The sequence below is a fragment of the Dendrobates tinctorius genome, unplaced genomic scaffold (genome assembly GCF_039654945.1).
Source record: "Dendrobates tinctorius isolate UK_male_01 unplaced genomic scaffold, ASM3965494v1 ptg000070l, whole genome shotgun sequence".
NCBI classification, from domain to species: Eukaryota; Metazoa; Chordata; class Amphibia; order Anura; family Dendrobatidae; genus Dendrobates; species Dendrobates tinctorius.
In genome coordinates this window covers 81,901,223-81,920,832 of record NW_027361738.1, presented here as the reverse complement: position 1 = coordinate 81,920,832, position 19,610 = coordinate 81,901,223, and the positions used below count along the sequence as shown (strand labels likewise).

Genomic DNA, 19,610 nt, shown 5'->3' with positions numbered 1-19,610 from the left:
AAGTTACACTGAATCTATTCCTGTATAAGTCATACATTTTCAGCTTTGTTAACATGCTGTTCATAGACTGAACCGATATTTGACATTTCAAGGGAGTTGAATATTTATGCACGTGTGTCACAAAACACAGTTTTCACCTTAATGCCGATGAAATTCATCCCGCTTTCATGAGCGATGACACCAGCGAGCAAAGTCTTCCCTGTGCCCGGTGCCCCATACAGCAACACTCCAGATCTGTGCCGGATTGGAAGATTTGCAAATAATTCTGGATACTAAAAAAAAAACACCACATTTACATTTCTGAGAATATTTTTTTTTTCATGAAGAATAACACTAATTCTTCAATTATCTCATTTGCATCCTAGACTTTTCCCCTCTGCAGGCTCTCTTTAATTTTCAGTTGTCTCTGAGCTGGTGCGTGGAGACTCACTGCCATGCGGTCTCCTATACAGACACAGACATGAGGGATTCCTCCTCTCCTGTCTTCATGTGGCACATGTTCAGCAGCATGAATTATTTTACAGCAGTACTGAGCAGTGTAGCAGTGAATCCCTGATCTTCTGTCTCTATTCAGCACATGTTTAGCAGCAGCTATGAGGATATTACAGCAGAACTGACTAGTGTAGCATTGAATCCCTGATCTTCTGTCTTTATTCAGCACATGTTTAGCAGCAGCTATGAGGATATTACGGCAGAACTGAGCAGCGTAGCAGTAAATCTATGCTCTTGTCTCTAGGTAACACATGTTCAGCAGCAGAATTGAGGATACTACAGCAGAACTGAGCAGTGAATTCCTGCTCTTCTGTCTCTATGTACCATATGCTTAGTAGCATATGTATTATTATTATAATAACAGCAATGAGGATATTATAGCAGAACTAAGCAATGTAGCAGTGACTCCCTGCGCTTTTGTCTCTATGTAGCACATTTTCCAAAGCATTGAGGATATTATACAGTAATACTGAGCAGTGTGTCTTAGTGAATCTCTGCTCTTCTATCTCTATGTAGCACATGTTCAGCAGCAGAATTGACGATATTACACATCAGTACTGAGCAGTGTAGCAGTGACTCCAATACTGGGGTGAGATAAAACAATACTAGAAAATAGCAACATGATTTGTGATTTCTTTTCTCACTCTGCTCCTCTCTCTTTTCGTTCCCTTCCCTCTACATAAAGATCAACAGGCAGTCTGTCTTGTTTTAGCTGTATTTCAGAGTGAAATGAAATGATGAGTCCAAGAGGTGGAGAGAGAGAAGAAGTGGCTCATAAGTGGAGAAAGAAGCAGATTTTGCTGCTAAGGTAAGCTATAAAGTTTCGTATACTTGTTTGTACTACTGATTTGCGCAAATTTTGTTAAAAGTGACAGTAGTTTTTTTTCTTTTTTGCATACATCTGAAAAATCCCACTGTTACGTAAGGAAAGACATTTCTGTGACTGCACCTTGGCTGGTAACTCAATGTTGTCCTTGAGAACCTGTCGCACATCGTGCAATCCTCCCACCATGTTCCAGCCCTGTTCCTTCGGCTTGTGTAATCTAGCGTTCTTAAGGGACATGGGGGTGAAGCCTTTAAGAGCTTTCTGAAAGTCTGACGTGGCCAAAACTAGATCTAAAACATCCAATAAAAAGAAAATGTAATGTGAGAAGTGCGGAACGTTAGGTGCAGGTTTACGTTCTATATTTAATAAATGTGTAATACTCTGGATGAAGGCGGAGGGGAGTCATTAGAAGGGAAGGGGCACGTCACCTCGTTTCATGTAGATCTTTCTTGTAGCCACGCTGGACTCGATGGCTCGTTCGACGAGCATGACAAAATCTTTGGCGACACAACCTTCTGTTTCCTTTGCCAGGTGATGGAGATCGAGGTCTTTAAATCGAGAGATTTCACATGAAAGCCTGTTCTCTACGACGCAGCGCAAGACTTCTGATCTTTCCTTCTGTAAAATAATCAAGTCGTTTACACAAATAAATATTTGTATCTGTATATAAAATTTTATCCACGAGGTCACCAATAAATTTTATTTACCCGACTGATTTAAGACTTAAAAAATATGGATGCTTTTGGGAGATTCTTATTATTTATTTTTTTTATGCATGTGTTTTGAGTTGAAATTAATTTTTACAACAGGGTTCCCTCAATAATGTTGCATTGTTTGGCTTTTATAGGATCTTTTTTATGCAATTTGATAGCTTCAGAATGAGCAAACTGATAATCCATCAGCGAGCTTGTTCTTACAGGTGCTTTTAACTCTATAGTTTGTCTTTCTGTGATGATTTATGAGCACATCACTGTTCCTCTCCATTTTGATGTGTTCTGTGGACATAAATCGGCACAGAAAAACTAAAAAAAAAAACAAAAAAAACCCATATATAAAAGCGTTACAAACTCCTTGGGAGAACGAACTCACTGGCGGAATCTCGGTTAACTCATTCAATGTGCAGGGAAACAAACAATTTGTACAAGCAAATTGGTGCAACAATTTTTAATGAAATCCAATTGCAAAACTTTTTAGCTCAAACTACAGGGGAGGAAGTAAAAAAAAAAAAAAAAAAAAAAAAAAAAAAAAAAAAAAGATCCTAAAGGTGTGCATACCCTATAAATCATGGGTGGGCAATTAATTTTCCTGAAAATGAAAGACCCTGACTGTTGTGGAGGGCCAAACCAATAGGCTGAAATTAATTCTGCTCAATATTAATATTTATATAATTATTATATTGATAATTTTATTAATATTAATTGTATCACTTAATATTGAGCAGAATTAAGTATGCTGACACCCCTTTATATATTGTTTGAACCCGAGCTCAGACCCTTCTGTATATTGTATGAGCCCCCTAACAGCCCCTTATATGCGGCATGAGCCCCACACAGCCTCCCCCATATGCGGCATGAGCCCCACACAGCCTCCCCCATATGCGGCAAGAGCCCCACAAATCCTCTCCCATATGCGGCAAGAGCCCCACACATCCTCCCCCATATGCGGCATGAGCCCCACACATCCTCCCCCATATGCGGCATGAGCCCCACACATCCTCCCCCATATGCGGCATGAGCCCCACACATCCTCCCCCATATGCGGCATGAGCCCCACACATCCTCCCCCATATGCGGCATGAGCCCCACACAGCCTCCCCCATATGCGGCATGAGCCCCACACAGCCTCCCCCATATGCGGCAAGAGCCCCACACATCCTCTCCCATATGCGGCAAGAGCCCCACACATCCTCCCCCCATATGCGGCATGAGCCCCACACATCCTCTCCCATATGCGGCATGAGCCCCACACAGCCTCCCCCATATGCGGCAAGAGCCCCACACAGCCTCCCCCATATGCGGCATGAGCCCCACACAGCCTCCCTATACACACTGCATGAGCCCCATACAGCCTCCCTGTATGCACTGCATGTATCCCCCATAGCCTCCTCATGTGCAGCACCATGTCACCCCCCCTATGTGCAGCACCATGCCTTGTCACCCCCCTATGTGCAGGACCATGTCACCCCCCTATGTGCAGCACCATTTCACCTCCCTATGTGCAGCAGCAAGTCACCCCCCTTATGTACAGCACCATGCCACCCCATGTGTGCAGCACCGTGTGACCCCCCCATAGCCTTCCCATGCCCACCCAAACAGCCCATATACATGAGAAAAAAAACAAACCACCACATACTCACCTCGGTCCCGATCCCCGACACTCTGCTTCTCTCCCTGCCTCCGGTGCGTGAACTCCGTGGAGTACACAGCTGACGCGATGAAATGACGTCATTGCGTCAGCTGTTTCACACGCTGATTGGTGGAGGAAGTGGCCGGAGGCTCCTCCTCCACCAAAGGAGTCAGCAGTGCAGCGCAGAGCCGCACACGGAAACAGCTAACGGGCGGGCACCGTGTGGCCTATGGACCTCTGATTTCCAGCCCCACGGTTGTCTAAGGCTAGTTTCACACTAGCGTTTTGGAGCGCAGCGACGGCCTGCGCACGGCCGCCACTAAGCCCCGCCCCTGCCACGCCCCGCCGGTAGCTCCGCCCACCGGCGCATGACGCTGCATGCGCCCTGCGTCCCCTATCTTTATCACAGGGGGCGCAGGCCGTGCGCAGTATGCGTTTGGCGGCGCATGCGTCCTTTTGACGGTGCGCCGACCTGCGCCAAACGCAACCTGCTGCAGTTTGGTTGCGTCGGCGCACCGTCAAAAAGGCGCATGCGCCGCCAAACGCATAATGCGCACGGCCTGCGCCCCCTGTGATAAAGATAGGGGACGCAGGGCGCATGCAGCGTCATGCGCCGGTGGGCGGAGCTACCAGCGGGTGCGCGGCTTAGCGGCGGCCGTGCGCAGGCCGTCGCTGCGCTCCAAAACGCTAGTGTGAAACTAGCCTTAGTCTGTGGGCCGGACTGAGACAGCCAGAGGGCCGGATGTGGCCCGCGGGCCGCACTTTGCCCACGTCTGCTATAAATCCTAACCTGTTAGTAAAGTAAATATGTCATGAGGCAACTGGCATGCACTTTATATAAAATTTTGCAAACCTCACTGTCCCAATAGATGAATACAGAGATCTCTCCAATGAACTGTTTGTACCAAGGACTGTGACAAGAACAAGGGGGCATTCTCTTCGTTTGGAGGAAAGACAATTTCTGCACCAGCATAGAAGAGGGTTCTTCACTGTAAGAGCAGTGAGGCTCTGGAATTCTCTTCCTGAGGAAGTGGTGATGGCCAACTCACTGAATGAATTTAAGAAAGGAATTGATGCTTTTCTTGTGAGTAACAGTATAGAAGGTTACGAATAACAGAACACTATAGGTAGATGGGTGACCCAGCTTAGGGGGAAGGAATTTTTTTCCCTATGGAGAAAATTGGCTTCTACTCTGGGTTTTTTGCCTTCCCCAGGATCAACAATGCAGAACAGCTGCACTAAAAATAGGCTGAACTAGATGGACATAAGGTCTTCCTTCAGCCTTCAAAACTATGTTACTATGATTATGTGCAGACCTCAGTGACGATGGTTACCTGAGCAGGCGGCTGGATGGGTTTAAGGCACTGGAAAAGATGGACTCCTTGCGACAAAATGAGGATGGGGTTTAGAGAATGCTCAGACTGGCTGGTCGCGATAACGGCGATCTGTGTCTCCATCCGGATTATTTCCTTCATTAGATCCTTCAGAACTGAAATGCACAAAAAAATAGAAGGTAAATAACCCAGGAGGTCAGAAAAGTCTGCAGAGTAACATGCATCCCCAGCCTCCAACCAGGGGTCCCACCCAGGTGGTGAGACTACAGCCGCGATTCATTTTCTGACGGGACTGCCTGGAAAGCAAAGTGCAATGACCGCCTGTCCGGTCAGATCGTAAAGCAATTTAATAAACCATCTTAACGGAACCGGTCAGCAGTTTGGACTGTGCAAAACTGCTACCAGGGACAGCCTGGAGAACTGTGTAAACAGACATTTAAGGAGCTATTGGTGGCAGATTACAGTTGTAGGCCGGGATCACACATGCAAGGAATATGGCCGAGTCTTTTATGTTAATACCCGGCACTCGGGAGCAGAGCGTGCGGCTCCACGTATTGCTATGCGGCCTCACGCTCCGATCTGAGTGCCGGTGGCAGTGCCGGGTATTAACATGTGAGACTCGGCCGTGTTCCTCGCACGTGTGATCCCGGCCTTACTCAGTGGACCCCCGCTCCTGTAAATGCACTGGGGGAAGACCCTAAGGCCGGGATCACACTTGCCATTTAAACGGCCGAGTTTCGCATGGTAATACACGGCGCTGCCGCCGGGACTCAGGAGCGGGGCGTGCAGCTCCAAACTCGGCCGTTTAAATGGCAAGTGTGATCCCGGCCTCACTGTGAAGTGCACGCCGATGTCTGTAGTGAGCGTTTCCCGTATTCAGCGCTCCCAAAACGCTCTCACACTGCCCTTCATTGCTTGCTATAGTGGGTCCCTGGTTGGACACCACACCCATAAATCAATCATATACAGTAAAATGGTTTAGGAAAAGTCATAAAAATCAGTCATTCTGCCACCAGACGTGGAGGCAAAAGACAAAACTGCTGACAGGCTTAATTTAAAGAACATAAAACCGTATTTTTTCTAAGAATACACAAACAGGCAAACCCTCCAAGTGTTGCGGCTGTCGAACAATGCGAGACATGCCGCCGCGGGGACTCGAACGAAGATACTCTATTAGCACACGAGCAAGATCGGATACCAACTTGTCTCAGCACACTTGCTCATCACTATTGCTGGAGAGAACTTTGAATAGTCCTCTATTGGGCTACATATAGTTTTGTGGTCGGATGACGAAATGCAAATTGAAAAAAAAAAAAAAATGGCAATGGTGCAATAAAAATATCAGGATTACTTTATTATGGAAAAAAGGTTTCTGTATTTTTTTTTACTTTTTTATCATTTATTTTTTTCTTTTAATGAAAGTTTATTAAAGTCCAGCATCACAGTGACATATAGTGCATATATGGTGTGGGATTAAAAAGTGAGCACGTTGGCCTCCTTGCTATTGCTTTTCCTTACTATGCGTTGGTACTTAATATTAAACCTTACAATTGCACCCTGATTGTGCCTGGAATACGCTGTATACCACATGCACAAATCTGCTACATCACCATTGCTGAACCTTGTATTGCCTGACTAGTGTCCTGAAGTGCATGCCCAACTCTGCTACATCTATGTTGCCGAACTGTGGGTCGTCTGACTGCCCTCACGGCTATGGGAGATTTTATTGATTCCTTATTGGATGTCTATTATCCTGAGCAACCATATCTCCCAATTCCCAAGGGGCTAGCAAGAGGCACTGAAGATGCGAGTCCAGTCATGTACCTCGACCAGAAAAGAAGAGAAGTCATAGTACTGGGGGGGAGCAAAATGTTGGACCCCAGTGCAAACCAGGGATAATTTTGTAATTAAATGATTTGTATTTTAGGGTAGAAATGCAGATTTACCATAAGACACTTGCTTGCTGCGCACGGCTTCCGGGCTATGCTCCTGTTCTTGTGTTGCTGGCACACCAGCAATGTGATCCAGGTCATCCAGTAAAAGAACAGCTGGTTGCCTCCACACCGCCTCCGCAAATCCTTCCTCCAGAGTCTGGCATAAGCTTTCTAGAGTCTTTCCTGAATGGACACCATGTAAGAAAGGTTACATGCAACTAGCGACTTCATTTTCTTATCATTTCTTAAACAGATTACCACTAATGGCAGCTAATACAACACCAATATCTGTCTTCTGGCCATAGGATCAGTGTAATGAACCAGGAAGCTCAGGATGAACGACACAATAAGATGAGTGCTGCTGTGCATGCAATTCAAAAGAGTGACATTTATGAATACAATGGGCTAGCGATATCGTATTCCCAGCAATCTGCTGATGAGCAGAGTGAAGGAGGTCACACAAAGGGTCTTACATTTGGTACTACACCTCAGTCTCATCCAAGTGAATGGAACGGCTGAAAGAGGATTTCCTCAGACGTTCTTCCTGGCAATGAACTATGGATGTATACCACTCAACAGAAGGTACCTTTTAATAACTTGCAGTCGATTTCCTCCACGTAGGCTTCCAGGTTGTTGAACGCCTCTTTGCATAATGCCCTCGCCATAGTGGATTTTCCACACCCCTGGGGAAAACAAACAGTACATGAACATAGGGTACAGGGACTGAATACTGATCGTACCACACGATACGACATGAATTCTTCTTCTCCATTCACATCCAAAGCTTCGATTTAGGAATCAGATGAACATAGATCCCGGGATGTAAAACCCAAACCTTCCTCCGATGCATGCCATACAATAAAAGAAAAAACATATACCACAGTCGACTGTACTGCTATAGATAAAAGCTGCTGTGTTTGTCGGACCCACTGGCTGACACAGACAGAAAAGTGCCCTGTGCAAGTACAATATATGGGCCCTTTACAGCCCAAGAGTTTTTAAAAATGGACAACTGCACCTGCTTTGGAGGTAGAAATGGGACCCCCTTGCCTGGTGGGCCCTATACGGCCACACAGGTTGCACCATTGATATGTCCGCCCCTGGTCGTACCCCTCCAACGCTAACTCCATCAGATCATGCCCCCACTTTTTATCTTTTTCCGCCCCCTCTTGCCCGTCCCGCTGAACCTGCACTACATGTAGATGCGTCCTCCTAATTCTAGCTGTCAATTAAGGGGACGTCAACATTGACGACCAATCAACGGGCCAGAAAAGGAGGGGAAGTGACAGGAAGTTGACAAATCGCGGACAATGAGCGTGAGCAGTCCAGCACAGATTCAGAAGAGAAAGGTACTTACAAATTTCCTTTGCATGGGTAATATCACCCTATAAGTCCCAGAAAAATTAATGCTTAAAGGGAACCTGTCAGCAGGATTGTGCACAGTAACCTACAGACGGTGTCAGGTCGGGGCTGTTATACTGATTACAATACTCTGGTTGATGAAATCCGTCTTGTGGTTGTTCTTCAATCTTTATTTTCAGTTTTTAGTTAATGATATGTTCGTGCCCCAGGGTGGCCTGTGGGGGATCTTCATGCAGTGCTCCGAATAGATATTCATAATGAAGCCTGCTGGCAAGTCACTGATCCCTCACTGATCCACTCCCTAGTTTGCATAATGAATTTCTGTACATACTTAGAAAAAAAACAGACCTTCTGCGGGCAGCATAATCGCATGTTTACTGTCCCAATAATACACGTTCTTGTGGAGGGACAGCCGCTCACACATTGACTAAAAATAAATAAAATAAAAAATAAAAATGCTGCAGCCCCACGGTCAGACCCCCAAAAGATCAAACACTGACCATGCTACAGCCCCACGGTCAGACCCCCAAAAGATCAAACACTGACCATGCTACAGCCCCACGGTCAGACCCCCAAAAGATCAAACACTGACCATGCTACAGCCCCACGGTCAGACCCCCAGACATCAAACACTGACCATGCTACGGCCCCACGGTCAGACCCCCAAAAGATCAAACACTGACCATGCTACGGCCCCACGGTCAGACCCCCAAAAGATCAAACACTGACCATGCTACAGCCCCACGTTCAGACCCCCAAAAGATCAAACACTGACCATGCTACAGCCTCACGGTCAGACCCCCAGACATCAAACACTGACCATGCTACAGCCCCACGTTCAGACCCCCAAAAGATCAAACAATGACCATGCTACAGCCTCACGGTCAGACCCCCAGACATCAAACACTGGCCATGCTACGGCCCCACGGTCAGACCCCCAAAAGATCAAACACTGACCATGCTACAGCCCCACGGTCAGACCCCCAAAAGATCAAACACTGACCATGCTACAGCCCCACGGTCAGACCCCCAGACATCAAACACTGACCATGCTACGGCCCCACGGTCAGACCCCCAAAAGATCAAACACTGACCATGCTACAGCCTCACGGTCAGACCCCCAGACATCAAACACTGACCATGCTACAGCCCCACGTTCAGACCCCCAAAAGATCAAACAATGACCATGCTACAGCCTCACGGTCAGACCCCCAGACATCAAACACTGACCATGCTACGGCCCCACGGTCAGACCCCCTAAAGATCAAACACTGACCATGCTACAGCCCCACGGTCAGACCCCCAGACATCAAACACTGACCATGCTACAGCCCCACGTTCAGACCCCCAAAAGATCAAACACTGACCATGCTACAGCCTCACGGTCAGACCCCCAGATATCAAACACTGGCCATGCTACGGCCCCACGGTCAGACCCCCAAAAGATCAAACACTGACCATGCTACAGCCCCACGGTCAGACCCCCAAAAGATCAAACACTGACCATGCTACAGCCCCACGGTCAGACCCCAAAAGATCAAACACTGACCATGCTACGGCCCCACGGTCAGACCCCCAAAAGATCAAACACTGACCATGCTACAGCCCCATGTTCAGACCCCCAAAAGATCAAACACTGACCATGCTGCAGCCCCACGGTCAGACCCCCAAAAGATCAAACACTGACCATGCTACAGCCCCACGTTCAGACCCCCAAAAGATCAAACACTGACCATGCTACAGCCCCACGGTCAGACCCCAAAAGATCAAACACTGACCATGCTACAGCCCCACGGTCAGACCCCCAAAAGATCAAACACTGACCATGCTACAGCCCCACGGTCAGACCCCCAAAAGATCAAACACTGACCATGCTGCAGCCCCATGGTCAGACCCCCAAAACATAAAACACTAACCATGCTACAGCCTCACGGTCAGACCCCCAGACATCAAACACTGACCATGCTACGGCCCCACGGACAGACCCCCAAAAGATCAAACACTGACCATGCTACTGCCCCACGGTCAGACCCCCAAAAGATCAAACACTGACCATGCTACAGCCCCACGGTCAGACCCCCAAAAGATCAAACACTGACCATGCTACAGCCCCACGGTCAGACCCCAAAAGATCAAACACTGACCATGCTACAGCCCCACGGTCAGACCCCCAAAAGATCAAACACTGACCATGCTACAGCCCCACGGTCAGACCCCCAAAAGATCAAACACTGACCATGCTACAGCCCCACGGTCAGACCCCAAAAGATCAAACACTGACCATGCTACAGCCCCACGGTCAGACCCCCAAAAGATCAAACACTGACCATGCTACAGCCCCACGGTCAGACCCCCAAAAGATCAAACACTGACCATGCTGCAGCCCCATGGTCAGACCCCCAAAAGATCAAACACTGACCATGCTACAGCCCCACGGTCAGACCCCCAAAGGATCAAACACTGACCATGCTACGGCCTCACGGTCGAACTACCAGAGATCAAACACTGACAATGCTACGGCCCCACGGTCGAACTACCAGAGATCAAACACTGACCATGCTACAGCCTCAAGGTCAGACCCCCAAAAGATCAAACACTGACCATGCTACAGCCTCACGGTCAGACCCCCAAAAGATCAAACACTGACCATGCTACAGCCCCACGGTCAGACCCCCAAAAGATCAAACACTGACCATGCTACAGCCCCACGGTCAGACCCCCAAAAGATCAAACACTGACCATGCTACAGCCCCACGGTCAGACCCCCAAAAGATCAAACACTGACCATGCTACAGCCTCACGGTCAGACCCCCAAAAGATCAAACACTGACTATGCTACAGCCCCACGGTCAGACCCCCAAAAGATCAAACACTGACCATGCTACAGCCCCACGGTCAGACCCCCAAAAGATCAAACACTGACCATGCTACAGCCCCACGTTCAGACCCCCAAAGGATCAAACACTGACCATGCTACGGCCTCACGGTCGAACTACCAGAGATCAAACACTGACCATGCTACGGCCCCATGGTCGAACTACCAGAGATCAAACACTGACCATGCTACGGCCCCACGGTCAGACCCCCAAAGGATCAAACACTGACCATGCTACGGCCCCACAGTCGAACTACCAGAGATCAAACACTAACCTAGAATTTTATAAAAACTCTCTTTAAAAAATTTGAAAAGTATTAATCAAATGTTTTTCTCTTTCAAAGGGGTATTCCTCCAATCTTATAAAGTGACGACGTATCGCTGGCATATGCCATAACTATGATTAGTGGGGTTCTGATCTCTGGATCAGTCACGGATCCAGAGAATGAAGAGGACACTACACTTCTGATTTTTCCCTGTGCAGGGTCATCCAAGCCTCTGACTGGGGCACAGCTGTGCAGGAAAAAACCAGTAAAAGGGGACCCTGTGCTAAACCAGCGTTGTGACCACTTCATCCTCAGGATCAGAGGCTACCCTAGAATTCGGTCCTCCACCAATTATAATATCCTACAGATACGCCATCACTTTATAAAATGGAAATGCCCGTTTAAATGTGCTGCCATTTTATTGAAGAGCCCGGCGTTGCCTGGGCATAGTAACCAACTGTGGTTAGTTATAACAAATTATAATGATTATATTGCACATAAAAACCGTGCATCTAATCCTCTCCTGTGTGATACTGACTGCTGATCCGTGTATGTAATCCTATCCTGTGTGATACTGTCTGCTGAGCTGTGTATCTAATCCTATCCTGTGTGATACTGTCTGCTGAGCCGTGTATCTAATTCTATCCTGTGTGATACTGACTGCTGAGCTGTGTATCTAATCCTATCCTGTGTGATACTGACTGCTGAGCCATGTGTCTAATACTATTCTGTGTGATACTGTGTGCTGAGCTGCGTATCTAATTCTATCTTGTGTGATACTGTCTGCTGAGCCGTGTATGTAATCCTATCCTGTGTGATACTGACTGCTGAGCCGTGTATCTAATCCTATCCTGAGTGATACTGACTGCTGAGCCGTGTATCTAATCCTATCCTGTGTGATACTGACTGCTGAGCCGTGTATCTAATCATATCCTGTGTGATACTGCCTGCTGAGCCGTGTATCTATTCCTCTCCTGTGTGATACTGACTGCTGAGCTGTGTATGTAATCCTATCCTTTGTGATACTGACTGCTGAGCCGTGTATCTATTCCTCTCCTGTGTGATACTGACTGCTGAGCTGTGTATCTATTCCTCTCCTGTGTGATACTGACTGCTGAGCTGTGTATCTAATCCTATCCTGTGTGATACTGACTGCTGAGCCGTGTATCTATTCCTCTCCTGTGTGATACTGTCTGCTGAGCCGTGTATCTAATCATATCCTGTGTGATACTGCCTGCTGAGCTGTGTAAGTAATCCTATCCTGTGTGATACTGACTGCTGAGCTGTGTATCTAATCCTATCCTGTGTGATACTGTCTGCTGAGCCGTGTATCTAATCATATCCTGTGTGATACTGCCTGCTGAGCCGTGTATCTATTCCTCTCCTGTGTGATACTGACTGCTGAGCTGTGTATGTAATCCTATCCTGTGTGATACTGACTGCTGAGCCGTGTATCTATTCCTCTCCTGTGTGATATTGTCTGCTGAGCTGTGTAAGTAATCCTATCCTGTGTGATACTGACTGCTGAGCCGTGTATCTATTCCTCTCCTGTGTGATACTGTCTGCTGAGCCGTGTATCTAATCATATCCTGTGTGATACTGCCTGCTGAGCCGTGTATCTATTCCTCTCCTGTGTGATACTGCCTGCTGAGCTGTGTATGTAATCCTATCCTGTGTGATACTGACTGCTGAGCCGTGTATCTATTCCTCTCCTGTGTGATACTGTCTGCTGAGCTGTGTAAGTAATCCTATCCTGTGTGATACTGACTGCTGAGCTGTGTATCTAATCATATCCTGTGTGATACTGTCTGCTGAGCCGTGTATCTAATCATATCCTGTGTGATACTGCCTGCTGAGCCGTGTATCTATTCCTCTCCTGTGTGATACTGACTGCTGAGCTGTGTATGTAATCCTATCCTGTGTGATACTGACTGCTGAGCCGTGTATCTATTCCTCTCCTGTGTGATACTGTCTGCTGAGCCGTGTATCTAATCCTATTCTGTGTGATACTGACTGCTGAGCTGTGTATCTAATCCTATCCTGTGTGATACTGACTGCTGAGCTGTGTATCTAATCCTATCCTGTGTGATATGGTCACTGTCCTATTAAGGGAATAGAAGAATCCAGGATATATATAAACAGAAAGATAGTGAGGAAACACTTAGCTATCCTAAATGAATTCAAGTCTCCAGGTCCAGATGAATTACACCCCAGAGTACTGAAGGAGATAGCAGAAGAAATTTTTGAACCCCTCTCCATAATCTTTGAAAATTCTTGGAGAACAGGAGAAGTGCCAGAAGACTGGAGAAGAGCAAATGTTGTTCCTATCTTCAAAAAGGGGAAGAAGGTGGACCCAGGCAACTATAGGCCGGTGAGTCTGACTTCTATACCAGGAAAGATCTTTGAACAAATTATTAAACAACATGTATGTCAATACCTGGATAAGAATGAAGTGATCAAACAGAGTCAGCATGGGTTTGTAACTAATAAGTCATGTCAGACTAACTTAATTTCCTTCTATGACGGTATCACTGATTGGGTGGATCAAGGAAATGCTGTAGATATAGTATATCTTGACTTCAGCAAAGCATTTGACAAAGTCTCTCATACAATCCTTATTGAAAAAATGACTAAGTATGGAATGGACAAGGCAACTGTTAGGTGGATTCATAACTGGCTTAGTGATCGGACCCAAAGAGTGGTCGTAAATGGCTGCACATCCAGTTGGAAGAATGTCTCAAGTGGGGTACCACAGGGCTCTGTCCTGGGCCCTGTATTGTTCAACATCTTTATCAACGATTTAGATGAAGGTATTGAGGGTAAACTGATTAAATTTGCTGATGACACAAAGCTAGGAGGGATAGCTAATACTAGAGAAGAGAGAGAGAGGATTCAAAAAGATTTAAATAAACTGGAGAAGTGGGCAGCAACTAACAGAATGGTTTTTAACAGGGAGAAATGCAAAGTACTACATCTGGGCAATAAAAATGAAAAAAGCATATACAGAATGGGAGGAATAGGGCTAAGTGACAGCACATGTGAAAAAGACTTGGGTATACTAATAGATCACAGACTGAATATGAGTCAACAGTGTGATGCAGCAGCAAAAAAGGCAAATGCAATTCTAGGATGTGTTAACAGAAGCATACAGTCTAGATCACGTGAAGTCATTATTTCCCTCTACTCCTCTTTGGTCAGACCTCATCTGGAATATTGTGTCCAGTTTTGGGCACCACATTTTAAAAAAGACATCAACAAACTGGAGCAAGTTCAGAAAAGAGCGACCAGAATGGTGACCGGTCTGCAAACCCTGTCTTATGAGGAAAGGTTGCAGGATTTGGGAATGTTTAGTTTGCAAAAGAGAAGACTATGAGGAGACTTAATAGCTGTCTACAAATATCTAAAGGGCTGTCACATTGTAGAAGGATCAACTTTATTCTCATTTGCACAAGGAAAGACTAGAAGCAATGGGATGAAACTGAATGGGAGGAGACACAGATTAGATATTAGAAAAAACTTTTTGACAGTTAGAGTGATCAATGAGTGGAACAGGCTGCCACGAGAAGTGGTGAGTTCTCCTTCAATGGAAGTCTTCAAACAGAGGCTGGACAGACATCTGACTGGGATGATTTAGCGAATCCTGCTTTGAGCAGGGGGTTGGACCAGATGGCCCAGGAGGTCCCTTCCAACTCTACGATTCTATGATTCTATGATACTGACTGCAGAGCTGTGTATCTAATCCTATCCTGTGTGATACTGGGCTCCCCCTGCAGTCTGTGTCAGAGGGTGGTCTGTGTTGGCACGGTAATAAATTGTGTTATTTCCAGCTTTACAGAAGGACGATAACACCATAGAAATGATAAGAATAATAGGCCTCAGTTACCACAACTGTCTACAAAGAAAACTGTTGCTGATAGCGACCAATCACAGCTCATTTTTCATCTTTAAACAGTCGGGGAAAGCGTGGCGAGTTTTGAGTGGCGACTTTTGTGTTTCGACTTTTATGTGGCGAGGTTGGTGTATGTGTGGTGAAATGTGTGCTGAGGGTGGTATATGTGTTGAAGCACGTGGTCGTGTGTGGCGCATTTTGTGTTCATAACCCCGTGTGTGGCGAGTATCCCATGTCAGGGCCCCACCTTAGCAACTATATGGTATGTACTCTTTGGCACCATCGCTCTCATTCTTTCAGTCCCCCTTGTTCACATCTGGCCGCTGTCAATTTGCCTCCAACACCTTTCCTTTCACTTTTTCCCCATTATGTAGATAGGGGCAAAGTTGTTTGGTGAATTGGAACGCGCAGGGATAAAATTTCACCTCACAACATAGCCTATGACACTCTCGGGGTCCAGACGTGTGACTGCCAAATTTTGTGGCTGTAGCTGCGACGGTGCGGATGCCAATCCCGAACATACACACACACACACACACACACATACATACATTGAGCTTTATATATTAGATTGCATAAAGCACTCGGATGCTGATACCTTTGGTCCAGATAGGAGGACGGCTCCGCTGCGAAGACCAGATGCCGTGGAGACAAACTGTCTGGATAATGGACGTCCCATTAGACAGTGAACAATATGGTCGTAGCAGGTTGTCAGTAAGCCATCAACACCACTGTAATATAAAAGCACCGCTATATAAATCCATATTGTTTCCTCCTTCTGTATTAAAGCTGCTACAAGCCTAGAAGTGATCACAGGGATGTTACATGATTGTCACAGTCATCTCTGATCATGGTGGTCTCAGATAGGTGGTCTCAGATAGGTGGTCAGCTGTATAACAGCAGCCATCACTCCCATATAGAGCCGGCTTTGTTTTTCAGTGCAATCCATACAAGTCCTTCCAAATTAGACATTCTCGGAGGATGTAAGAAAGGGATTTATTCTACTAGCCATACGATTCTGTATGTAAAGATCTCCTTTATCATTTCTTCTGCTTCTCCTCAGTGTCGGTATTCCTGCACCCGTGCAGATACCCCGGCTGTAGTTACACCTATGGTCTGTACACTAAGAATCAAGAACTTATTTAAAGAAAAATGGGAATTGTCTTCATACCCCAATCTGTTCATCTGCAGGTAGGTGAGGCTTTGATCAGGTTGCTGGAGAGCGGGAGGACTGTCTGGCGGAGTGAAATCTAGATCCACCTATATAAGATAAAAAAGACTTTAGTATTACTGGTTAGGGAAGATGGGAACCTATAAATGCATCATACATTGGTCTATCCGATTATTGCTGCACAGTGATCATTAGTCCTGTGGAATCATCACTGCGAAAATAGTCTCATCATGGCCATCCTTAGCTAAAAACTGAACCTAGAAGTGTGAATAAGCAGAAATAAGCTCACAACGGCACAAAAATTAAAAAGGCAGAAAATAAATATTTGATGTTTCAGACCTGCGTCGTCCTGGACCAAGTAGGTCTGAAACATGTTGCCTGGGAGTGCAGCAGATATCTCTTTTCTGCCTTTTTAATTTTTGTGCCGTTGTGTTCAACCATTTTTTGTACCTTTTATACTCATGGATCAATAAAGTAATTATTTTAACAGCCTATAAGTGGTTCTTTGGGACACCTATCTAACATGTCTTAGTCATCTCCCTCCCACATTGTTCTGAGCCCCTCGTTACCAGCACATGGCACAACTTCTCTAATAAATGATCTTACTTGATATTTACATGAATTTTAGTCTTCTGTAGGAAATCTTGACATAACATGAAAATTTCGTCTGGTCTCGCCGTTTCTGAAGAATCGTGTGCAGTAAATGAAAATTCTGCAATTTCTGTAGCAAAAAAAAATAAATAAAGAGCACTTAAAGGGGATTATCATTTATAATTTTTCCCACCTCCCTCCCTATCGTATAATAACCCGAGATCTGTCTTCCATCTTGTTCTGGCCCCAGCTCCTCCATACTTGTCTCTTTGCTCGCTGAGAAGTGAGAGGTCCTTCATTGCTGCCCATGTGACCCCTGTAAACTACATTTCCCACAGCCCCTTGGTTTTTACTCCAGGCTCCTGCTGTCCTACATGCACAGATGACATTAGCTGCTCCTCCAGCTGCTCTGTGATCTGGTAATGGCCCCCGGGGCACAGCTGAGCTAGTGTCTAATATTAGATCCTCCATACATGTGATTGTCTGCCTCTACCATGTGCACCCTGTGTGGAGAGGACCACCAATTCACTTGGATTTTCAGCCAATGAGCTGTGATTGATATTCGGGGAATATCCCTTTAATGACAGGTCTCCCCAAAGCTCACAGCTGACGATGATTACAGGGGACTCAGAAGGAGGACACTTTGCTAACAGATTAAATACCGAAGAGTCTTAACAAAAATGGGGATTGTCTAAAGAAGACAACCTCTTTAGGTCGCATGAATAAAGCACAGGCAAAAAGAAGCCACTGTCCGGGGATCCACCGCCCAGCCTCTACCAGGAGCACCGGACCAAAACACAGTTCATAAAGGGAACACTGTCTCGCGAACTCTTTTTCATATACCCTTTTACAGTACATGGACACAGGTGTGTATGAGTATAATATGGAGGTATTATTTGGGCACTGTATGGAATTATTATTTTGGTGCTATATGTGATATTATTTTTGCACTATATGGTGGTATCATTTGAGTGCTATATGATGTTATTTCTTGGTGCTATATGGTGGTATTTTTTGGACACTGTATGGAGGTATTATTTGAGCACTGTATGGACATATTATTTGAGCACTGTATGAAAGTGCTATTTAGGTGGTATATGGTGGAATTATTTGGGCACAATATGGTGGTATTTTTGGGTGCTATATTGTGGCATTATTTGAGCACTGCATGAGGTATTATTTGGGCACTGTATGGAGATATTATTTAGGCACTGTATGGACATATTTTAGCACTGTATTGAGTTATTATCTGAGCACTGTATGGAGGTATTATTTGGGCACTCTGTGAAAGCAGTTATTCAGTTTTCCCTGTATGTTCTGGAAGAAGTGCTTTGCATACAATGACTTGTCAAGGAGCCTTTACAGACCTTAATGTGGTCCTGACTCAAATATGTACAATATCTGAAATATAAGTTTCATCTCCATATAAACCAGATCCATAAAGTTTAATAATAAATAACCCTTTTGCTTGATATTAAAAGTCATCACCTATCGGCGCTATATTTTGTACCAGAGATAATGGTGCCACATCGGAGATAAAAAAAAAAAATTCCATTCAGCCGATCCGTGTGAGTCCTGAGACTGGGCCCCCACTGATCAGCAAGCTGTCACCTGTCCTGCAGTAGATGTTAAAGGGGTTGTCCAGTGAGAACAAGTTAAGTTACAGATACTCAGGCCAATAAATTAAAAAACATTCTATTATTACTTGCCTTCACCAAGAGAAAGCTGCGCAGTATCCGTTTTCCCTGAAATCCACGGTGAAGACGAGGTACTGTGTGAGCGCAGCCATGAGTTGAACGCAGCTTTTATTTCATCAGAGGTAATTTCTTTATCCTTTAAAAGACAATTATAACGGTATTAAAAGTGATTTTAGGGTTTACCATTTCTGTGATTGCTGAAATCTGAATAACGTGGCCCAGGAAAAGAACAATAAACCTTCAGATGGCGAGATGATTGCTCATGGTGTACGTAGTTTGCAAGGGTAATTAAGCCACTGACCTAAACAGAGGACATAAATACACTTTGTACTGCTGGATCATATAACTCACAGTCTTATAGGGAATGTCTTTTCTCCATGCTTTACACTGCAACCTTTTAGAATGCTCGTGCATCTTGGGTAAATTTGAAAACAGACTTTTTTTTTGTCATTAATTTCCCACACTTGCTATTACCCGAAAACTCAGTATCTGTGCGTCTTCCATGGGACAATTATGCTCCAGCCACTCACCAAGCACTGCCTGGGCTGCAGCGTGATCGATGAAGGGATTTTGGGCCGGGGTTCCATTGACTGTATCCTGACAGCAGAGGATATATTAACATTCAAGTTCTTTCTTAATCTCTCAGGAATCTGCATGAAGACAACATAAAGGAAAAAAAAATCATACAATCAAGAAACACAATACTGTCACATCATATCACAATGTGTATGACGCCACACTTAGTTACTCTGTCCTTCCCCCTCACTTTGCTCTGATACTATGTTAGGAAACGTCCTGTTCTATAATATGCAGAAAACTCACAAATA

General features: G+C 45.6%; 1 protein-coding gene across 2 annotated transcripts in view; it reads right to left on the bottom strand.

The window, feature by feature from the left end:
• The window catches only part of PEX1 (peroxisomal biogenesis factor 1), a 68,763-nt gene that overhangs the window by 20,148 nt on the left and 29,005 nt on the right, over nt 1-19,610 (bottom strand). For both annotated transcript variants that reach the window (XM_073582018.1, XM_073582017.1), the window contains exons 6-16: nt 19,314-19,433; nt 18,796-18,919; nt 17,113-17,216; nt 16,496-16,584; nt 15,923-16,055; nt 7,519-7,615; nt 6,945-7,115; nt 4,999-5,153; nt 1,747-1,936; nt 1,442-1,608; nt 138-272 (exon numbers count right to left, since the gene is read on the bottom strand). In XM_073582018.1, coding sequence (XP_073438119.1) covers nt 138-272; nt 1,442-1,608; nt 1,747-1,936; nt 4,999-5,153; nt 6,945-7,115; nt 7,519-7,615; nt 15,923-16,055; nt 16,496-16,584; nt 17,113-17,216; nt 18,796-18,919; nt 19,314-19,433 — 1,485 coding nt within the window. The remainder of the gene's footprint in view (nt 1-137; nt 273-1,441; nt 1,609-1,746; nt 1,937-4,998; nt 5,154-6,944; nt 7,116-7,518; nt 7,616-15,922; nt 16,056-16,495; nt 16,585-17,112; nt 17,217-18,795; nt 18,920-19,313; nt 19,434-19,610) is intronic.